The 24,554-nt window shown below is 33.8% G+C and overlaps 1 protein-coding gene across 1 annotated transcript; it reads right to left on the bottom strand.

Annotated features, from left to right (window-relative positions):
- Window positions 1-4,687: 4,687 nt before the first annotated feature.
- Window positions 4,688-8,997, bottom strand: LOC111404006. Its single transcript, XM_023032704.1, has 6 exons — window positions 8,863-8,997; window positions 8,265-8,765; window positions 7,303-7,440; window positions 6,462-6,509; window positions 5,944-6,374; window positions 4,688-5,655 (listed from the first exon to the last, which is right to left on the bottom strand). Exons 1-6 carry the CDS (start codon window positions 8,897-8,899, stop codon window positions 5,065-5,067), a joined length of 1,746 nt encoding a protein of 581 aa, XP_022888472.1. The 5' UTR covers window positions 8,900-8,997; the 3' UTR covers window positions 4,688-5,064.
- Window positions 8,998-24,554: the final 15,557 nt, after the last annotated feature.

Below are 24,554 nucleotides of genomic sequence, written 5' to 3'. Positions count from 1 at the left end.
GCCTTAAGGGTTTTGAGAGGTCTCTTTGTGGATACATAGTTGGTAATTAGGTATTTAACCTCTTGATCTTCCAAGTCGAGAGTATATCTCTTTAGTGGCTTTCCTCGATTGTGCTTGTAAGGTAACTAATAACCAACTAGAGTATCATTAGCTAATAGAGGTGTACTTGGAGAGTTTGAGGAGCTTACCATAGGAGTATTCTCAGGAGATGGTCTGTGGATACTACAGAGTGAGGAGAGGTACTACTGCTTCAGAGTTATGCTCTTCTTACTAGTCTCTAGTAGTGGAATACTAGATTCTGTATTATCTGTAGGTTCTGAAACAATGGGCTCATTAATAGTAGGTTCTATAACAATTACAATGGGTTCAATAAATCCAGGTCATTCATACAGTAGCCAATTTGACTCTTTACCTCCAAACTCCTCCTAGAGAGTATAAGTGGATGGGATTGGAGTAAAAATATTTCGATTCCAAGAAACTGACATCCATCGTCACATAGGTATGACGGTTAGTTGGATCATAACATCGATATCCTTTTTGATACAAGCCATATCACGAAAACACACATCGAACTGCACAAGGATCAAGTTTGGTGCGTGATTCCTATGTAAATGAAAAAAGGTGACACAACCAAATACTCGAGGCTGGAGCATCAGAGTTGTAGGAAGAGAAATGACAGCGGATAGAGCCTCGAGAGGAGTTCAAAATTTGAAAGCCCTAGAAGGCATTCGATTAATAAGATATACCGCTGTAATGACAACATCAGTCCAAAAGTGATTAGGTACACAAGAACCAAGTAAGCCAGCGCGAGCACCAAGTGATTAGGTACACGACCAAATCTAAGATATGCCGATTTTTCCTCTCGGCAACGCCATTTTGCTATGGAGTTTGAGGAACATCCTTTATTTGGTTATCTGAAACATATATTTCCTACTTTCTTTTTCGATTTGTCAGGTTTGAATCTTAAATGTGAAACATGCATAAATATCTTGAAAAAGGCAAAAAATGGGATAGATCAGAACAGCACAATTTAACCCCTTCGTGACATGACTTACTGATAATAATTTATGAGACAATGATGACATGAAAAAAAGTTAATGTTAAGGAGAGGGTTGGTGAAATCATCACTGTACCAGCCCCATTTACCAAAGATATGTCCCCATTAGCATTAACAATACTAGTAAGTCGAGGGGAGGATCGTTTAGAAAAAATCACTTGCATCATACGTCATTTGTAAGTTACTCTTGAATCAAGGATCCAATCGTCATAAGATTCAGATGTATTGGTCCCGAGAAAATCCATACCTGTATCCAAGTCAGCTACTGCCGAAGGAACAAGTGACAATTTGGACTGAGTAGAGGCTATTGCAGCTTTGCCCATGCTGTTTGCTACACTTTTGCTTGTTCCATCATCATTCCTATTACCATCTTGTCGCCTCTTGGCTTGTAATTCATGCCACCAATCCGAATAGCCATGCTTTGAAGCATGTGTCTCGATTATGTTTCAAACTTCCACAATGAGAATATTTAGTTCCATCGGATGGGACTGTTGATTTAGGGGCCGAATTGAGTTTTCCAGTCAATGACAAAGAGTTAGCGGAAGAGGAGAGCCCATGTTTCAAGCTTCATGATGCCAACACTGCCCCAGCCGTGTCTTCTCCATCATTGGTTTTCTTTACTAATTGTCGAACAGCTTCTCTTCAAACATGGGCATATGCTTGCTCTAGTGTGGGAAAGGGCTAAGCTGTAATATATCACTTCTAATATCCAATTCATCATCCAAACCATCAAGAAAAGTATATTCTAGATCCTCCTGCAGCATATTGTTATAATATTTAATATCTTTTGGACATTTCATTGGGTTAGGATGACGGAAATCAATCTCACGCCATAAGCCTTGGAGATCATTGTAATACTTTTCCAATCTCCCGCCGCCTTGCCTAAGTCGTGCCACTTGCCGTCGGAGTTCATAAACCTGGGGTGCTTCACTTCTATCAAATTAAGTGGTTGCAATTGCATCCCAAACCTGCTTTGCTGTTGGAAATCTGATGAAGTTGCCACTAAGGGATGAGTTCATCGAACCAATCAGCCATCCCTTTACATTTGCATTTTCAGTCTGTTACTTACAAAAGAAAGGGTCGGTTGTTGGTGGCTGAAGGAAGTCTCCATAGAGGTAGACAAGTTTATCTTTGCCTGCTACGTACATCTCTACGACCTGTGACCGGAGGGCGTAATTTGTACCATCCAGCTTGATACCGATCAATACAACCATTAAGTCAGTGTTTGGAGTAGGTGCTTAAGCTTTGCTTAAAACTTCTGCTATCTTTGTTGTCAAATTAGATATCATCGAAGAAGAGGTTAGATGGTCAGATTCCAGAGGGTGAGATTCACCAGAGTTCTCATCAAAGTGAAGATCCATGTCTGCCATGGAAGAGGTTGAGTTCTAGTTTCACGGATTTTGGTGGGGATCGGAACCTGGCTCTAATACTATGATGGTTTTAAGATTCCAATCTGTCTATTTTTATTACAATACTCAAATATATATAGATACAAAGCTTCGCTATACATAGAATATAAAATTTACTTTTATAATTCCTAATCTATTGAAGGAATCTGTAATTAAGGGATTGTGGTGCATACTCCTCCCATAATATCCTAGATTTTCTCCCTTAATTGCTCAACTCATGTCAACACTAAACATTTCATAGCGACTTGTAATGGGTAAAAAACATGTTGGGCGAGGAATATACCGGTTTTGGAAAATTCGATTAGACTGCCCATCTCCATCTCGCCACCTTAATCCCTCCTGCTTGCTTCTCCATAATAAGCTTTTCCAGAGGTAGGATGAACAACTTTTATTCGTGGCTAACAGAAAATCACCAGTTCCAACTTTCAGCGTGCTTACCACTAGTGATTTGTTGCAGATTAAGCTCCAAGCCTACTTTGCCACTAATACTTGATTGAATGGACCAAGGCGTCGAAACACCAGATTGCCCTATCCTTTTTGAAGAAACATGTGTTCCCATTTAATTCAGGTTCTTTTACGTCTTTCAATTGTTCGAGCTCTAGAAGAATTGCATAATGTTAGAATTAGATCGTGTCTCAAATTCTAGTAAGTATTTTGATTAGAAATACTGTTGGAGTAGAATCCATTATTTTCATATTGCCCATATTTTCATTTTCTTTAAATTATTTAGCCGGATTTTCAACAAATTGATATTGAAGTTGTTCCACTTTAAACAAAGTAGTTTTAGATTTTGTCCAAATTATAACACATCATTAGAGATTTAATGTCGATGCATAGAGATTCTGGTACCCTGAATATGCTCATGTGATAGGTTAGGATTGTATGTATAACATATTAACTTTGACTAACTATTTTTTTAAAGTAATACAGTTTGCATCAAAATAAGAGCTTGTGTAATATTGTTAAAAACTGATAAAAGCTGGTATGTCTCATGATATGTATGGTTAAAAATAAAGTTTGACCAATTTTTTAAGAAAAAGGCTTTACTAAACAAGTGCCAAATAGCATTGTTTTTTCACTTTGATTAACAAGAAAAAGGTTTTAATTTAAAACTTATTTACCTTTGAGACCTTTGTTATGTAGGTGATGCTTTTGGATATATACTAAGAAGTATTGATGCTTATAAACTCATTACGTATCTGTATTCGATACATATCCAAATTTGGATACTCTTCGATACGTATTGAATACATGTTTTTTTTAAATATTTTTTAATTTTTAAATTTTTGATACTTATCGGATACATGTTTTTTAATTATTTTTGATACGTATTTGATACGTTAGCATACGTGAAGAAGAGTGTTACTAATTTTAAACTCTTTTAAAACTCATTGTTGTTAACGATAGATTGGAAAAGTTTTTTTCCGCCTTTATTGACTGTTAATAATATTTATTGGAATACACAATTAGAGTTTTAAATTAATTAATAACTAGACTTTTTATTGGAAATACACAAATTATTTAATCTTTTAATACATATGAAACTGTGTTAATAATTGACAAATATATTTTTATTATTGAAAGCAAATAGTAACTAGTATCAATAATTGGGGTACATACATTTTTGTGTACTTCATGAGAGGGAATAACTCCACAAAGAACTGAAGATTTCGTTTTCTTTCATAGTAATCTACATCTTTTATCAAGAAAATTATATCTTTATATAAAAGGAGAATCCAAAATATGAGACATTGTTGGAGACTTATTTGATACTCTTGAAATTGTTGGATTGCTTGATATTGTTAATTTATTATTAGATGAATCAGTGTTGGAAAGTGCTATTTTTAATAATAAAGAAGTTGATGTTGAAGAAAATGAAGTTGGGATAATTAAGGACTAAGGTAAATCATTTTAGTATTTTATTTTATTTCTATTATTATACTTATGTTTTAATTTTTTTATTTTAATGACATTATGTTAATTTAAAAACACGTATCCAAGTTTCCTAATTTTTTTTAGAAAGTCGTATCGATGTACACATATCGTATTCAAATTAAATATCCGTATCCATTCTTCCTAGGATACATGCACAGAGATATTGAAGTGTGATTAAACGTGTCAGAAACAAGTTATGGACAAATATTTATGAACTCTTACCAGGTAGTTAAATAGCATTTTCTATTAATTCTGCAATGACATTTGCAAGTTCATCGAGATTTTATTTTTGTAATTCTGTTTTCATAATTTGATTTCTTTTTTATCTTTTCTTAAAAGGATAGCCTTATTGTCTTAGTTTGGGAATGGAACAGCAAAGGGTACATTTGCTGATATGGCTACTGCAAATTTGTAGAGAAGATGAATATTGAGAAATAATAATGTTAGTTCATTGATCTGGAAATTTTGTTCAACATTCATACAATGCTAAAGAAAGGAAAATACATAAATTCAAATTGACTCAATCAAACTCCAAACAGACCCATCAAAACTAAACAACTGAATTAAAACATCTGAAATGTATTCAACGAGATTTTTACTCGAAACGGATTCAAATATCTCAAGTGCTAATAGAGTTCAAGAGATATTGCAGGGAAATATCTACTAACCAAAAAGGTCTGGACCATAGGTGGATTTGATCATATTGAGGAGGGGAGGAAGCTGCAGTTTGATAAAGAAGGTCACTGGTGCGCAAGTTATTGTGATTATTGGTACAACAAACATGGGATTCTTCTTAGCGTACACCAGAAATATAGTAGTACTAAAGGCAACCATTAGAGATATTACAGAGAAGAGCAAGGAAATTAGGCCGATTATCAATCTGCTGGGCAAGGTATTAAGAAAATCATTAACTCCAAAGCGGGAAGTAAAAATGGATAAGAAGGATAAAACAGTAGTAATAGATGAGACAAGTGCAAGAGAATCTGAAGTGGCAAAGATTAAGAAGGACGTCCGGTCAGAGAAAATGGGGAGGCCACTACTGTTGTCGTTCCCTCCAGGTACGGTGATTGCAGCAGCAAATGCCACTGTGGCAATGAGTGATGCTACAACTGAGCATGCAGTAGCCATTCCTGTGATCCATTTTATTTCATTTTCAGCCATGCGAAAGTGCTCTTCATTGAAGATGGCTAGTGGTGTTTTCCCTTTAAAATTCTTCGATTTAATTTCTTTAGGCGATACAATTCTCTCCAATTCCTGCATCAAGCAAAAAAGTTTTATCGTAGATCAATTTTTGTATTCAGAGAGGCAGCAAAAATGAGAAATCTCGTCAATGATTCACTTTAAGTGCTAAATGATTCTAGGTGAATGCATTTGCTGGATGCAGGTAAAAAAAAGAGCAGAAATGTTCCAAAAAATTTGATCAGAAACCCTTTTAAGCATTTTATCTGAATTTTACTGACATCAAATTGAAGTGGACCCAGACACAGGTACTGCCTACCAGCCTGGATATAAATAAATATATGAAGAGTAAGAATATATTACCTTAAACCACCTGAGTTCATACTGCATTTGAAGAATCGCTCCGCGATTAAGATCGAGTAAGTCTTGACGGGCTAAGTATCCCGCTAAATGCAGTATATTATTACGCTTATTATCAGTTGAGAACTTCTTATCCTGTTCAACATTCTTCTCTTGAAGAACCTTAAAAACCTTTTCACGACGGTACATCACAGCAAGATGAAATACAGAATGCTTCTCTTCATCTGTAAAGTTTATTGAGGCAGGAAAGGAATCTAGAATTTCAGTGACTATCTCTTCTACTCCATTCTGTACCCCTAAAAGAAATGACCTTTTAAGTACTGAGGAAGCTTCATCATTTCCAGAAGTTCTAATAGTTGAGCATATACGTGTGACTAGTTGAAGGGCTTGATGATGCATCAATTTTATGTGATGAACACGCTTCATATGTGGTACTGTAGTTGCAAGAAATCCCATTACTTCACAGCTAAATAATCTTTGTATGTTAAAGTCATAAGTGATTGCCTGAGCATATTTCTTACCTAAAACTTCGAGTATTTTCCATAGTCTTCCTGGTGTCTCTGGGCACACTGCAAAAGAAAAGAAAACCAAGCTTGTGAAGACTTTAAAAAGTAAACTCTTGCTAAACATGGATTGCTATGCTGAATATCGATTAAGGTAATTGTACAAAACAAACATATTAAGTACTTTCCTCTTGGAAATTGATTCTTGGAACACCTATGCAGTTTAGGAATAGAAAAATTTGGTATTTTGTCATGTCCTCATTTTGTAAACTATTTGGCATCCCAATCAGCATCAATATCCATTGGCTGAAACATTAGACCCTTAGCAGTTTACTTTTCCAGGCCAATGACGGAACAGGTTTAAAACATTAAATAAATAAAGGGCTTGAAAATTATCTAATTAGCCGACCCATTAGACCCTTAACAGTTTACTTTTCACTTTTCCGGGTCGATGACGGAACAGGTTTAAAACATTGAAAAAGCATCAATATATAAAGGGCTTGAAAATCATCTATTTGTTTCGGGTTCTCACATGAATTCATTATAAATGTTTTGTTACAACTGAAAAGCCTCCTCTGGAAGTCCACATCACACCCTCTCAAAGAGAAGATCAATTTTATTGGGTGATTATGTCCTTTCTTGGTGAGAGTGTCGATGATATTGGTCATGTTGTAGACCAATCTCATAGAATCAAGTTATTTCATGTTCCTACTCTGATAAGTGGCAAGAAGCCATGAAGGACAATTCGATCCACGGCTCAAAACGAAGTCCTTCAGCTGTAATTAAATAGAAATAAGAAGACAGTACTCTACCAATGAACAGATATTTGATAATGATTAAGTGTGTGATGGAGACTAACAAGTACAGATTAAGGACTCCCAAATGCCGAAGTATGTTCCACTTGGGAAAACAGAAGGGTCCTCGGCCATCAGCTCCAATGGACAGATATCTTCCCATGCCAATTTTGGGTCGAATTGAAGCAATTGGAGAGCCAAATCTACATGCAAGAAACAGTACATCAGTTTCAAAATTTTTCATCCCAGAAATATTTCAAGATTAGACAAACATTTTGTTTGCGAAGCTTCATATGTTCATTAAAAATTGATCATCGCAACATACATCAGCATACACAACCACAATACGATGGCATTCACCTTGTACTTGGGAAATTGGGAATGGAGTTGATGTGATAATTGGTTTGACTCAAATTAAAATTAAGGGTCCATGTAAAACATAACAAAGATTTGGAGGACTATTTATATAAATATATGAGATTTTTCATTCGGGCATGAAGCACCACCGCACTCGTGTAAGAGTTCGGTGGCTGGTTGGCTGAAGAAGGAAATGAAAAGAAGTAAAGTATTGAATTTACCAACTTACCATGCCAAAAAAATTGAAGTTATAAATCAATGCAATATCCAGGATGAAGCGACACGAGCTGTAAAAGGAATTCGAGGAGAGAGGCAGCCAAGGAGGGAGGAAAAGCTAAAGAGAAAGAGGTCGCGTTGGTGTGCAGGGGCAGTGAGTCTATTAGCTTTGTCCAGCAATATGGCGACACACGAAAGAGAGTTAAGAGACTTTCGATTGTAGGGAGAAAAAATTAAGGCAAGATAAAATAGAAGAAACGGACTGGTATGCTCGGGTAGGCGTATGTTGAGCTTTCCAATTTGTGTAGAGAAAGTTGAGTGAGAGAAAAAAAATAAAATAAAATAAAATTTATTGTCTCGTTTTCAAAGTATTAAATTTATGTGTATGCTTTTTGTAGTGGGATATTTTTCCAACAACTCTATCTATGTATGAGCAATAACTTTACGTACTCACCACAATATCTTGCATTTACTAAAGATTGCAAAACCCTCGCTCCATGTGCACCATTGAGTAGACTAGAATTAAATTCATCTGTCATGCTGATAGTTAACAAGTATGAAGTCATCTCTTTACGACCTCGATTTGCAGCTACTTGGATTGGCAACAATTGATCATTGTTGAGAAGACTTAGCAAAATGCGACTTTTGTTCACGAGTAGGCAGGCTGTTTTGACATTTCCAAGCTGTGCCACCGCATGAAGAGCTGTATTGCCGGAGTTGTCCATCTCAGCCAGTAAGTCTGAAGGATATATTTCAATCAGCTTCCTGATAAAGAAAAACCCTTGTCTGTGCCGTCTTCCCTTGATGGCCACGTGAAGTGCTGTCTCTCCAGATGCAGTTAGCTTGAATTTGAATGCTTCTTCGCCATGCTGATGGAAGAATCTCTCAACATCATTCCAGCTGCCATTCATTAATGCGTTGCGCGCTTCTTGTATCCCTCTTGGTCTGTCCAAACCTGCTTTCATATCAAGGGAAATGGATGCTTACATACATCTTCATTATCAAAGTTAATAAGCAAATATTACAAGCGCTTAACAATGCCCATCACTCACCATTTCTACCCTGGGATCTCGACACGATCAGCTCCATCGTCTTCACAACTGATCTCTCAACTGCAGTTTTAGCTCAACACAAACTCCAGATAAACTTATGTTTTATACTTGAATTCAGACATGAAAAGTTCCTCTATGGTTGTCGCCTTGCGGTGCCAACTTTAAAGATGGCTTACATATTTTTCAATAACTTGGATCATTCTTCTCCTATCCAAGTTTTATTTTAGTCCTCCAACTTTATTTTATTTCAATTTGATCCTTTTCAAAATTATGTTTTTATTGCAGTTAACACTACGTCCGACTCCATTAGTTGATCTAATAGAAATATTAAGCCCATGTTGACTTTCATTTTTTATAACTTGTTTTTTTCATACTCATTTCCAATCATATATTTCATCAATTTTTATCAAAATTTACTAAAAACCTAATTTTTATCCAAATCAAAGGGGAACTAAAAGTTTTTACTTGTTAAAGTGTAAAATTAAAAGCTTGTTTGAAAAGCGTTTATAATTGGTTCTGTTTTTAAATAAACATGAGTGGTAGATAAATAAGTAATATTTGTGAGTCTCACAAATGTATAGATAGGTTCATTAACAAAACATAGGCAAAGACACTGCTCATGCACACAGATTTTAAGTGCATGTTTGGCCAAGCTTAAAATACTTAATTTTCACTTTTGGCTTGCTTTTGCTGTGCTTGGTTTGGGATTCCATTCCCATTTCCGAAGGACCCGCTATAAGTTCAAAGATCGATATATTGGCATAGGTTTGTTGGGAACTTCTTCAATACCTTTAAGAGCCAACAAACGATATGATTCATAAGCCTTTGGGCCTCATTCTTTAAACTCGTTTTGACTTGGCCTTTGCATGGGTTTCTTTTATAAAGTGAAAAAATAAAAATAAAAAATTAATACGTATTTTATAGGATCTATAACTGTTATTCATTTATCCATTATTCATTTTTATCAATTTATAATTTCAGTGAATAAAAAGAAACTTAAATATATGCTTATTGAAATCAAGCTTAATAAAAATAAAAATAAAAATAAAAATGGGCTTATTACTTGAAAATCAAACCTTAGACTGTATGCAACATTTGACGGAGAAAAAAAAAGTCCTAATTCAATGAAACGTTTTATTGACTTGATGGCTATTTTTCGTCATAATGTACTGGATGCTGTAAATTTAATGCTGTTAGACAACCATCATGTGCCTCCTTAAATTATGCTTCCAAATTTCGTACTTCACGTTAATCACAAATGTTCATGGTCTTTGTTTGGGTTATATTTTGTAAATTATGCAATTGATTCTATTAATTCTGTATATAAATTTATTGAAAATGTTGAACCCCAACCTTGAGTGTCCCTTACCGTCTCGTCCCTGGAGCATCTTGAAGGAGGTTAATCGTGAGATGTGTCCCAACAGGCTAGAGAATAAGAGTTTGCTCGTACAGTGCTACCTACAAAGAGTTCAATTCCATATCTCAGGAATCGAACCCTCACAACGGGGACTGTCAGCAAGGTTGAGAGTACCTCACATCTGTTTTTTGCATCACTGAATTATGCCTGAGGGGCATGTATATAAATTTATTGAGTTTGTTCAGTGGATTGTCTACAGCTACCTGCACATAAATACAGTCAACTGTATAATAAAGAATATAAAAATGTAGAGATCCTAAATCCAAGTCAACTTTACAATCCAAGTCAATTTATAATAAAGAACATAAGTCAATTTATAATAATAAAGAATACAAAAATGTGAGGATCCTGCATTGGTAGTAGAACCTGCTTGTGAACTGTCAATTCTCTAATTAGATTCCCAACTAACCCGTGATCTTATCGTCGATGTCTCGTCAATCTGTCACATGAACGTTCATGTACAAGTTGAGGTTAAACCTTTGCATGAAGAATAATGTCAAAAGCAATGCCAGAAATTTAAGTAGTAGGAGGTGATTAGATGAAAAATATTAGGGTCGCGCTTCACGTACAGGGGCAATTACAGAGGTCAGTCAAGACAAACACAAGTGCGGGATCCGCACAAATTTATTTATTTTTTAATGAAAGTCGGTGGGACCGACCTACAACTACAATGAGAGGGCCTGTAAGCCTCTTGTAGCACAATGCCGTGTACGCAGGGCATTGTTCAAAATATTATTGTATTATACACAGACCAATTATTTCAGGTGGCACTGTTCAAAATATTATTGTATACACAGACCAATTATGTCAGCCGTTATTTCAATTATTCTAAAATTGTAGCATGGTTCTACAAGTTAAATCTCTATTATTAGTCCGCATTTGCCTCAATTTTTAATTTTTTTTAAAATTCATTTTCAATCAAAATTATTCACATAGACTCGTAATGTTTTGTTGTCGATTTTTTTATCCCGTCAATAAAGGAACTGTAACAAGTAATATACTGGATCAAGAAGTCCAGATATCGTTTCCACAAGGACTACTATCTAACACTTTAATTTGATCGAAAACAAATAATAATGTTTGTAAGTGGTGTCTAAATTATTCTATCTAAAATAAATTATCTAACATACACAATTTATCGAATTTGGGTTTTAAAAGTATGAATGTGGATGCTAAGACTTACAATTTACTTATGGATCCCTTTTAATTCGTCAATCAAGATTCATTATTATTATAGTGTTCGGTCGAATTCTTTTAAAGTATTCAATTTATCCGTCTCGAGTTCTCATTAAATCTATTTAACTAATTCAATTTTATATCTCCATGTGAATCAATTTTAGTTAAACGCAATTATGTTTTACGAATCCATGTTAATGACTACATTAACTAACATAAGTATCTCTACTTTTCATACTAAATTATCGAATTTCACTATATGATCTAAATCTAAAACCAACCTTTCGATTTGTAAGAGATTCACAAAAGCTTTGAATAATTGGTCAAAGATTTCAAAGCCTTAAACTCATGAATAAAATCAACACATATGCATTTAAAGAACTAAAATCTTGAATAAAAAAATAAAAAAATAAAAATAAAGTGTCATACATAGATTATATTGTTTGCGATAACTATGAATTTAGAACTCATAATAATGAAAGAAAAACAAAAAGTATAGAGTTCATAACCCGAGCTTCGAAATCTTGATCATGGAAAGAATTGGATTTGTACTAAGAATATTCTTCAACCTCAAAAGTCTTCAAATCATAGCCTTTGCTCTTTGATTTTGATGACTAAGTGTTTTTCTTTCCCCCAAATAGTGTGTTCTAGAGTTGTATTTATATTTTCTTCAACTCTTGGAAGAGTTTTAGTTGAATTAGGCTTTTAAAAAGATGAACTACACTTCAAAACCCCATTTGGTGACGTGCGAAGCCTACATGACGCCATTGATCTGCCCTCTATTCCTAAGAGTGGGCATCTCGACCCCTGCTTGGTGGTGCCTCGACGCCACTTGCTTCTCCAACTTTGCGCATTATTCAATATTTTTATTATAACTTTTTATTTTAATATCTAATTAAGGCAATTCAAAGTGCGTTGTAAAGATAATTCAAAAGGCTATAACTTTGTTAGAGATAGCTTTTTTCCAATTCGATCATTTACTATATGAAACAGGTCTCAATGTCTAACTTAAAACCTGGAATATACTCGTACAATTGAAAATTGATTTGTGAAAATATTTTGATTACATTTCAATTTTTATTTATTTATTTATTTATATATTATTATTATTATTATTATTATTATTATTATTATTATTATTATTATTATTATTATTATTATTTTACTTCTATTGCATCTAATTGACCCCTAGCATTCTAGAATCTTTATCATGAGGTACGATATAACTTTTAAGTATTTACACTTTAGTCCCTAAACTTTGGATCTTGCACATTTTTTTCAATTCATTTTTGCTTCTTTCTTTCAATTCCATTTTCTTCTATCGAGTTTTACCTAATAAATGAAATATACAATAAATTAGGGTATAATTGTTTAAAACAACTATTAAACGTCTATATTTTTAAGTCCAAATAATAGTGGGAATCATGTTTCTTTTACTTTTTAAAAATAATAGTGGGAATCGTGCTTTGTACGATGATTGTTACAGTTTTAGAAGTGGTTTTCTTAATATGTCCTAAAACGTATAGACACTTTGTAGTGATTTTAAAAGAATGGAATTGTACAATGTTACATGATAATATCTACTCAAAAAACGAATATATTGCTTCAAGTTTGGTCGACTTGTAAAATAACTAGTCCAGTATGCATTAGCATTATCTACATCTATAGAAAATCAATTGGAAAACACTTTGTCTAGATTTCTATCAAAAGATATCATTATTCTCAATGCCTCTTCCAAAAAAAAAAAAAAAAAAAAAAAAAAAATTCCGATAGGAAAGCAAAGAAGCAAAAAAAATAACTTGTTAATGTGAATGAATTAGTTTGTCCATTTGCTTGAACCAAGACTAAGCATATTGATATTGGAAGTCATCACCCATCATCAACATCATATGATTGGTTTGAGTCACGTGGACTTGTGTAACAAAGGCCAAATGATTATCAATTGCAGACGCAGTCTTAGCTTCTAAATGCATGCACTGTTCAATAAGAAGATTCAGGCCCGTTTGGGATGGCTTTTGAAAAGCCAAAAGAAGCTTTTGAAAGTCAAAAGCCGCTTTTGGACCGTTTGACTATTTTTGTTTAAAGTGCTTTTAGAGGTTAGAAGAGCTTTTAGAGGAAGCTGATTTTTTTGGCTTCCTCCAAAAGCACTTCCGGAATGGGAAGTGATTTTAAATATTAATTTTCAAACAAAAATTAAAATAGCTTTCTCCAAAAGCTCTTCTACAAGAAGTAAAAGTCAAAATAAAAGTCGTGCCAAACGGGCCCTTAGTAACTGTTAAATTTAAGGAATAAGAGAAATATTGGAATTCAATTGAACTGTTGCAGGAATGATAAAATCATTAATTTGTGTGTCGACATTGAAGTCAAAAAGATTGTTGGGACTACATAATGTTTGGTTGAAGATAGAACCTGGATTGGAATAGAGTCATTATCTATTGAAAAATAAAAAATAAAAAAAATTGGATCCTTCAAGGACAATGGAGAAGAAAATCAATAGAAGTAGCAAACACTAGAAAATAGCTTGAACGCGTAAACTAAATTTGCCCTCTCTAGGATTATTTTTTATGCTTAAAAGGATCCATGGCATTCATGGTAAATGGTTTATAGGATTTAACAAGCCTTAGAAAAAGAAAGATACCAAGCACTTGTATTTTCTCCTTCGAACATGAAGAACGCTTAAACAGATGAATATATTAAGAAACATTTGTAAAACTCTCTATGAATAGAATGATCGATTGTTGGTGATGTAACAATTATGTAGAGGAATGAAACCTATCTCATATATATAGATTCTCAATCATACATCATGAAAATGCCTCAAAGGTTCATGAAAAGAAGCAATTTTTTCATGAAAATGTGTTTAAAAACGAAGAAATTTCGAACTCAAATTTGCTTGGTCAATCACCCAGGCCAAGGTTTTGGTCTTGAGTTATTGAAAGCGACGTTGGGCACTCGCCCAAGCCAAAATTCTAGCTCCTCATTTTTTCCCTCTACTCTACACACTTACATGGATGTATTATCATGTCAATATACTCTTCATTATAAATTGAACACAAATTACAACAATCTTCCACTTGTTCAACTAGATAATGATACACATATTCAAAGTAGTAACATTTACGCATACATATTAGATATCTTTCAATTTGAATATAATGATAATATGATTCTCACAAATTATCATCAAAATTAAAGGTAGCACGATAACTTTAAACTAGATATTCCTTGTGATAATACCAGTAAAAACACATACACAAATTTCATGTGTCTACAAGTTTCTCAAACTCGCTTAACGCTAATATAACATTGGGCTCATCCTATTCGTTGAACTTTTAAGAGAGAAACTCTAGCTCTCTATTGAGGCAGTGCCATTTCGAAGTTCATGTGTTTTGCTAATGTGGCTTGACTTATATATCTAGACTTCCCATTGTATTCCTCATTATATGTCTTTGCTAATGTGGTTTGACCATCACATATGGTAGATATCAAAGATGTATTCTTCAAAAGGTATCTCATATAACATGTGTTTAGCCACTCAACTTTTTTCCTGTTATCTAATAATGCCATAAATTCAAATTCCATGGTTGAATATGTTATGCATGTTTGTTTCTTATATTTCCAAGAACTACACCTCCTCAAAGAGTAAACACCAACCAGTCTCTCTAGTGGAAGATATTCAACTAGCATCAATAAATTCTTCTAACATAGCTGGGAACTTAGAATATTGAAGACCTAAGTTTTTTTTATTTTCTTTAAATAACCAAGAACTCTCCCAATGACCTGACAATGTTCCTTGCTCGAGTTACTAGTAAACCTACTAAGTTTGCTAATCACAAATGATATGTCGGGTCTTATGCATTGAACCCCATACATTAGACTCCCTATAGCACCTACATACTCCAATTGAGTGATTACTCTTCCATCATTCTTTATAAGCTTTGAACTTGGATCAAGAAGGATACTATACTTTTTTATATTCAAATATTCGAACTTATTTGTTACATTCTCAATATGATGTGATTGAATCAAATGTAACCCCCATTAATTTTAGTAACTTTAATGTCTAATATGATATCCACCTGTCCAAGATCATTCATCTTGAACGTGGAATATAGAAACCTCTTCTTTTATTCCATCCATATGATTATTCATAATCAACGCTTCATATAGAATATTTATCACATACTTTCAAGTATAAACACTTATTCTACACTAATATGTACGAAAGCCAAATGAAATAACTGCTAAGTCAATTTTTCATGTAATTTCTTATGTGCCTATTTTAAACCATATAATGATTTTACTAGCTTGCACACCTTGTATTCATTTTCGGGTAAAACAAACCCTTTAGCTTGGTCCATATAAGCCTTCTCATTGAGATCTCTATTTAAGAATGTCATCTTGACATCCATTTGATGAATATGCATGTCATATATGGAAGCTAATGAGAATAATATCATAATTAATATTATTTTAGCTATCAGGCATAAGTATCAAAATAATCTATTCCTTTCCTTTGTTCGATAACCTTTATTTACTAATCTAACTTTAAAGTTATTAAGAGAACCATCTACATTACATTTTCTACTGAACACCCATTTACAACCTACATATTTAGACCAAGGTGGGAAATCAACAAGTTCCCACTTATTGTTTGATATAATTGAACCCATTTTATCCTTAATTGCATCTTTTCAAAAGATGCTATCATGAGAAGTGATATCTTTTCTATAGGTTTTAGGATCGATTTTCACTTGTAAAACAAAATTTATTGTTCTTACAAAATTCTTATGATTTCTCTCTACTAAATAAAGTGAAATAAGTTAAGAATCAACTTCATCTGTTCCTAAAAGTCTTTTTTATTCAAGTTGTTTTACTTTTTCAGGGCTCACTAGATTCATTAATATCTTTAAAAGATATCTTGTGTTCCACTAGAGCTAAGAATCTCTTTATGAGTGTTTCTTTTAACTCGTCATCCTAATATAGTTAATTCTCCAAAAACTCCATGTCATTTGATTCAATTATAACATTGGTCTCCAAATTTAAAAATCTATATGATTTGCTATTACTAGCATATTCAACAAAGGCACATTTAATGCCTATTAGACTTAACTTAGTCCTTTTAGGATCCGTGTTCTTACAATATGCAAAGTAAGGAGAAACCTTTGTAAATTATGAAGGAATTCTATTTAATATTCTACATGTACTCAACAAGGCTTTACCCCACAAATTAAATGGTAACTTAGCATATGTTAATATTGCATTTATCATTTCAATTAATATTCTAATTTTCCTTTCAACCAAGCCATTTTTGTTCAGGGTATCTTAGGTGCAGAACACTGATGTACTATGCTTTATTGTTCACAAAATAAGTTAAAATAAAAATCATTAGAAAAATATTCACCCCCTCTATCACTTCTTAGAGTTTTTATTTTCTTATTTAAGTGATTTTTAACTTCATTTTTATAAGTCGTAAACATATCAAATGTTTTATTAAATAAACATAAGTATGTCTAGAGTGATCATCTATAAAGGTAATAAAATACTTATTTCCTCCTCTAGTTAACATACCATTTAGTACACATATGTCCGAATGCATAGGTTTTAAAATGTGAGAAGTCCTATTCACACTTTGATAAGGCTTCTTAATCATTTTAGATTTGACAAATGTTTTACATTTATAGGCTTTTTTTACATCATACTAAATCATGTTACAATTTAACATTTTTTTCATGGTATTAGCTCTTATGTGACCTAATCTAGTATGCCATAATGTAAAAGAATCAACCAAGTAAGCAAAATCAACTTTGTTATTAACATTGTTAATGGTATACAATTTGACCATTCATTCACAAGAATAACATTTTTCAACAAATTTTACATTTAGGGATAGTACAAGTTTTTTGACTCATAAACACTTTTGGTGTCCCATTTTCCTACAAGACCTGCACTCACTAAATTTCTATTCATTTTAAGAACATGTAGTTCATTGGTTAAAGTAATTATTTTTTTGGGAAATGAAGATAATATCAACATTTCCTTTCCCAATTCAAGTTGCTAACATCATGCAATCATATAGTATATGTAACAATCTATTAGATACAAATAATATTTAGATAATCAATGTGAATGATGAGTGGGCCCCTTTTGTTACCCTAATTAATTTTCAAATTATCAATAAAGTGAAGAAATAATAGATAAGAATTTATTAGATTGAAGAAGTTTCTGGTTCTTCATTGAATATCCATTTGAACTTTTAATTTCACATAATCATTAATCTAGTGATGATCCAATTGATCATGTCAAAAATTAAAATTAAATTGAATTGCTAGATCAACATAGTGTTTGTTTCAATTATACCGCACATTTTAGAAACTTTATATGTTTTTCTTTCATTTAGTAGAGAGTAAATTACTATACATTGTAAAATTTTATTCTCCAACATAATGCATTATTGACTCTTTTAAAGTATCAAAACAATATTCTTTACTGTATACTTGGTTATGATTTTTACTTTATATTCTTCTACCAGTGGAATACTGAGTTTCTTTCTTTTTTTTGGGAGGGATAGAAGATGTAGCTCACCGCATAATTCTATTTACTTGTGTATATATGCAAGTTATTACAATAATGGGCTCGAAATTAATGAGCCCTTAATCATAGTTTAACTTCTTACAATGGTCCCTTTTAAACTCACAAGTTAAGCCTTCCAGAGGAAACAAGAACAGGGATATTTTAATGACAGCTATAGAAATACAGTAAGAAAGAATAAAGAGGGATAAGATGAAAGCCTTTATTTCTCGTTTGTTCTATGTGTTCCAGCTTGGTTAGCTATTTGTCTCTTTTTTTCCTAGGTCTCTTGATGTATACATGTACAATTTTGGGAAGTTATTTGATATTCCTAATATGAAAGTTAACTATTATAACTCATACTTTTCATGTTCTGGTAGTGGCAAAGCTATTGTTGCTTATCTTGAGATTTCTAGAGCATCTTTGATAGAATTGTTACTCAATAAGTTTAACGAGGTAACGAACTTAATTTTGCCCTGTTTGACAACCATTATTTTCAAATTCTTTTTGCTACATATATATTTTCAACCACACATTCATACATTAAAATATCCCCACATAAATCCAAAATTTTTTTCCCTATTATTTAGCCATATATTCTTCTAAAAATCACTATTCAAAACATTCTTTTTCGAAAATAGTAGTTGTAAATTAGGGCTTTAATTACATGGTACTTCTATTTCTACTTGCACTTTTTGATAATTGCTGCACTTGTAGTTATTTTATTTGGTGCTATGATTACTCTTTCCCTTGTCTCATCATAATGTGTGCTTGGTTGATGTCAATGAAATTTGGTTCACAACTAGGACAGTATGCTTACCTATTCTGGCTAAAAGTTAGGCATTTCTTAATGCATTAATGCAAAGTCCTTGCATGTATTTTCCTAAGTAAACTTCTTGTATTGTTAATAGTGGCTATTGTTACATTGACTAATTTTGGAATGAGTCAGTCACTCCTTCAAAATTAGAGTCAAACACTCATTCTCCAATTATAGCCTTGTGCTAGTTGTAGAGTCAATCACTCCTTTATTTTTTTTAAATTGTTAAACTCTTATGTATTTAAGGATATCAATACAATAGTTTTGGTATCTTGGCCAAAACAATTCATCTTGTTATTGATTCTTTCTTGGTATCAGAGCAAGAAATAAGCTATCACCTTTCTTTTTCCTGTGAAACTTCTACACTATGACTACCTCTCCAAACACCTACACAATACAAGCTAATTCTTTAACTGTCTTAGCCAAGCTCGAAGGTCCAAATTATTTTTGATGGAAATCCCAATTTGAACCTTTCATGACCTAATGGGGTATGTAGATGGTTCTATTCGCACTCCCAACAAACCTCTTATAGATGATCTTCTTAATCCTGCATATGAAGCATGGTACCGCAAGGACCAAGCCTTGCTCAACATTATTCTTTCCACAATTTTGGAGAAACTACTTGGTATTGTCTATAGCCTTAACAGCTCCAAATCTGTTTGGCATGCTCTCCAATCATGCTTTTCCAGCCAATCAAGTTCTAAAATTGCTCACCTAAAACGTCAACTCCAATCTTGGATGAAGTTTATATTATCCTATATCATTGGAGGTCTTAATTCTGATTTTATCTCATTCATAACCTTCACTCTTTAGGACTTTAATCATGAGACCTAGGTAGATGCGCAGCGAACCTCTCTTATTGCTCAATCTACCTTTGCATTTCTTGCCAACAAGAGAGTTCCTCCAAAGAAGACAAAGTCCTCAGGTCTCCCTCCAACAGGACTACCTGCTGCTCGTTCCATACCTAATGCATTAGGTTCCTTTGTATAGCACACTAGATCATAGCCAACCCAATCCTCTAATTACGACTAACTACTTTGTCAAATCTGTGGAAAAACTTGTCACACAGCCATTGATTGTTATCATAGGTTTGATTATTCCTTTCAGGGGAGACATCCACCTACTGAACTTACTGCAATGGTGGCTGAGAGTAATGCAACATATGAGCATCAGATCTGGTATGCAGACAGTGGAGCCAACACTCATGTTACATCAGAAGTTGAGACCTTGACTCATCAGCAGCCCTTCAATGGATCAGACTGTTACTATAGGTAATGGCTCAGGTTTGATAATAAAAAGCACTAGCTCTACCTCTTTGCAAATAGGACCCTCCAATTTCCATTTGAATAATATCCTACATTGTCCTCATGCGTCTACCAATCTTTTGTCTATAAACAAATTCTGTTTAGATAATAATTGCTACTTTGTATTAACTGGCTTTGATTTCACTGTGATGGAAAAAGTGACACATAGAATATTGCACCAAGGATAGGTTGAGAATGGGCTTTATCCTCTTGCTAGTAGAAAGAATTTTCAATCCAAAGTTCATTGTCCGGTAGCTGCTGCAGGAGTAACCACAACCATTGATACTTGGCACTCTAGACTTGGTTACCAATCGAAAGTAGTCTTAGATCAATTGTTGAATTCTAATTCCATTCCTCTCAAAGGTTGTAAGAATAAAAATGGCATTTGTTCCTCTTGTCAAGTAGGGAAGTCAACCACTCCATTAGAACTTGTTCTTTCAGATGTATGGACATCCCCAGTAATATCAATTAGAAAATGTTGATGCTATGCTATTTTTATTGATGATTTTACGATATTTACATGGTTGTATCTTCTTTCTCTCAAATTTGAAGTTTTTTCAACTTTTGTCAAATTCAAAACCATTGTCAAAAATTTACTCTCTTGCAAAATAAAACAAATCCAAACTGACAATGGTGGAGAATACATTTCTAAACAATTTCAAAATTTCTTACATCAAAATGGGATACATCACCGCTTAAGTTGCCCTCGTACATCTAAGCAAAATGGAATTTCTGAAAGAAAACATCGACATATACAAGAACTTGGGATTACTTTACTTGCTCAATCGCATCTCCAACAACAATATACTTATCTAATAAATAGACTGCCTACCAAAGTTCTGTCTGGCCAAAGTCCTTACCAAATTCTCAAAGGACAAAAACCTAATTATTCTAACTTAAAAACCTTTGGTTGCTCCTGGTATCCATGTTTCATACCATATAAACCACACGAATTAGCCGACAGAAGCAAGTAGTGTGGTTTTTTAGGATATTCTAATGCAAAAAAGGGTACAGGTTCTTGACCTCGATAATGGCAGAGTTTACATTTCCAGACATGTGAGCTTCGATGAAAATTCTTTTCCAGCAGCTGATAAATCCTCACCCTCAAAGTCCTTGGAAGGTATGAAACATTCTGGTACTTCCTAAGTTATTTCTCAGCCTAATTTGCCAAATAATAATTTATTGCCTATTGATCCCTTATCTGACCTTTCCTCTGCTCCTATAACGGTATCATTCCCAGATATTTCAAATGACTTGTCTACTTCTACAGAGACCTTCAACACAATACCTCCTTATATTATATCTCTGCCTAAAGCCGTTGAAATCCAGCCTTCCTCACCTTTTTGTGATTCAAATGATCAGTTAGATACACTACTCCCAGAAGCCATCTGACCACTCAACCAGCCATATTTTCCCACTCTTTCCACCACTCGAGAAATTATGACTCGGTCCAAGACTGGTAATCCCACACCTAAACAGTTCCTAGACTATAAACTCTTTTCTACACTTCACCCTTTCTGCTTATTATTAGCTGTACACCATGAAAAATAGCCAACATGTTATAAAAATGCAATGTCTCATCCAAAGTGGCTTGTTGCTATGGGAAGAGAGTTTGATGCTTTGATGGAAAATTGGACTTGGTCTTTATGTCCTCAACCTTTCCACCAAAAGGTCATGTGCAACAAATGGATTTTCAAACTAAAACAAAAATTAGATGGGAGTGTCGAACGTTATAAGGCCAGATTAGTTGCTAAAGGCTTTGATCAAATTTTTGGCATAGATTACCAAGAAACTTTCTCCTCTATCATTAAACCGACCTCGATCAGATTGGTTTGTCTCTTGCAGTGACTTTCAACTAACCAATTAAGCAGTTAGACATATTCAATGCCTTTTGCACGAATTTCTTGATGAGAAAGTATATATGGAGCAGCCAAGAGGCTTTATTGATGAAGCTAATCTTGACTTTGTTTGCAAACTTCATAAATCTTCATATGGCCTAAAACAAGCTCTCCATGCTTGGTTCAGATGATTATCCAAGCAACTGATAATTTGGCTTCCTTGAATGTTCTGATGATTACTCATTGTTCACGCTTCAAACTACTAGCTTGAAAATTTATGTTCTAATTTATGTTGACGACATAATAGTTACATGTTCTGATCCTCAAGCTATCGATCAGTTCATCAACCATTTGAAACAAACCTTTCAAGTCAGAGATCTTGGTACATTATATTACTTTTTAGGAGTAGAAGCAGTTTGTTATTCATCTGGTCCTCACCAACGATCTTAAGAACAAAACTATCATCCGACAATGGGATTTTACTAGATAATCCTACTGAATATCGACAAGTTGTTGAAGCCTTACAGTATTGCACAATTTCCAGACCTAACATTACTTACACCATTAATCAATTATGCCAATTAATGCAACAACCATGTCAACCAACACAGGTGTATAGTCAACCGGTTACTGTGGACCTTGGTTTATTCTATAGACGTTCTTCTTTTCATATTAATGCATACTGTGATGCCGAGTATGCAGGAAGTCCAGATTATAGATGGAGTACTACTGCTAATGGCGTGTTTATAGGAGAAAATCTGATTTCATGGAGTTCTAAAAAGTAATATGTTGTCTGCAGATCATAAACTGAATTCGAGTACCGTTCCATGGCCATAGCTTGTGCTGAATTATATTGGATTAGGATGTTGCTACGTGAATTAGGAGTCGCACTTTCTACACCACCTACTCCCTGGTGTGACAACATCAGTGCTATTGCCTTAACCTCAAACTTGGTGTTTCATGCAAGAACCAAACATATAGAGGTTGATTACCATTTTATTCGTGAAAAGGTGGTGAACAAAGTCCGCCATATTGCTACACAAGATCAATTAGTTGATATATTTACTAAACGCCAGACAGTTAACCGTTTCGAAGTTCTGCAGTCCAAATTGATGGTCATTCTCCTCCCTTTCAATTTGCTGAGGGGGTGGAGGTGTTAGATCGACTAATTCTGGAATGAGTTAATTAATCATTTCCCAATTATAGCCTTATGTTAGCTGTAGAGTTAATCACTCCTTTAATTTCTGTAAATTGTTAAACTCATGTGTATTTAAGGATATCAATACAATAGTTTGGTATCTTGGCCAAAATAATTCATCTCATTATTGATTCTTTCTGCTATCTGGTTTTACATCTTTCAAATAACAATGCTCTATCATTTGCCGGACATTCTAGAAATCTAGTTGCTTTAGATTTGTCTTGGTGCCTCAATTTGAACAATGAAGCTTTTGGATAGATCGTGGATATGTTAGTCCCAGTTGTTCAAATCTTTTATTCGTTCGAGTATTTTTCAGTAAAATACAAAATCCAAAAAGTGTAGAAAAATTATAAAACAACACAAAGAATTTTCGGCCAAAGGCCCCGAGGTTCGGCGACCAACTAACGCCTACATCCCCGTTGAGCATCCATACAGACTAAGCTCGAATCCACTATCAAGATACCCATATTAGGCAAAACCAAGTTACAAACATATGAGACTATACTACCGTTTCTCCTAATCACAAGAGGCCCTCAGATTTTATACACAGATCTCACACAGAGATAAATCTCAACAATTCTTTAAAAGGATTTCACACAGAAATCACAAAGTAAGCCCACAGAAAAATGGAGAGTTCGAAAAGGAAGAACGGCAGTCAAGAAAATGAAAAGTTAGGGTTGAACAAAATATCTCAAACCCTAGTTATATGAGGCGTCTCCCATAAACCAATCCAACGGTCACAAATATGCCACGCGTAGGAGATCCAGCAGAGGACGCATTTTGGAGTTAAATTGCGTTTCAAGAAAATACGACTTTGTCAAGTCTAGAACCTTCAGTAAGTGTGTTAAAATCATTAGGCCATGCAAAATGTCAATTGGACTCAAAGATTTTAGCAGCCCAAATCCTTACAATCTCCACCTTGCTGGAATTTTGAAGCTAGTTAAGTGGATTCGATCATAAACTGTTTTTCATTTGCTCTTTATTACCTATTAACAAAGAATAAAAATTAGTAAACTTCAAGATTCAGAAGTTTCAAAAAATCAAAAAATTTACTGATAGGTATTACCTTTGTACCTAAATCTGCAGGATTGACCTTGGTAGAAATTTTAACCAATTTTATATCACCCTTTTCTACAATATCCCTTATAAAATGAAACTTAACATCTATATATTTTGTTCTATCATGAAAAACAGGATTTCTACTCAAGAAAATTGCACTCTGATTATCAGAACAAAGCTCCACCTTATTTCTTATAACATCTAATTCATTTAACAGACCGATTAACCATATTCCTTCTTTTACTGCTTCTGTGGTAGCAATATACTCTGCTTCTGTAGAGGATAGGGCCACAAGTTTCTGTAGCTGAGCTTT

Source organism: Olea europaea, chromosome 11 (genome assembly GCF_002742605.1).
Source record: "Olea europaea var. sylvestris chromosome 11, O_europaea_v1, whole genome shotgun sequence".
In the NCBI taxonomy this organism is placed as follows: domain Eukaryota; kingdom Viridiplantae; phylum Streptophyta; class Magnoliopsida; order Lamiales; family Oleaceae; genus Olea; species Olea europaea.
The sequence above is the reverse complement of the archived record's forward strand: the minus strand, read 5'-3'. Positions and strand labels throughout refer to the sequence as shown.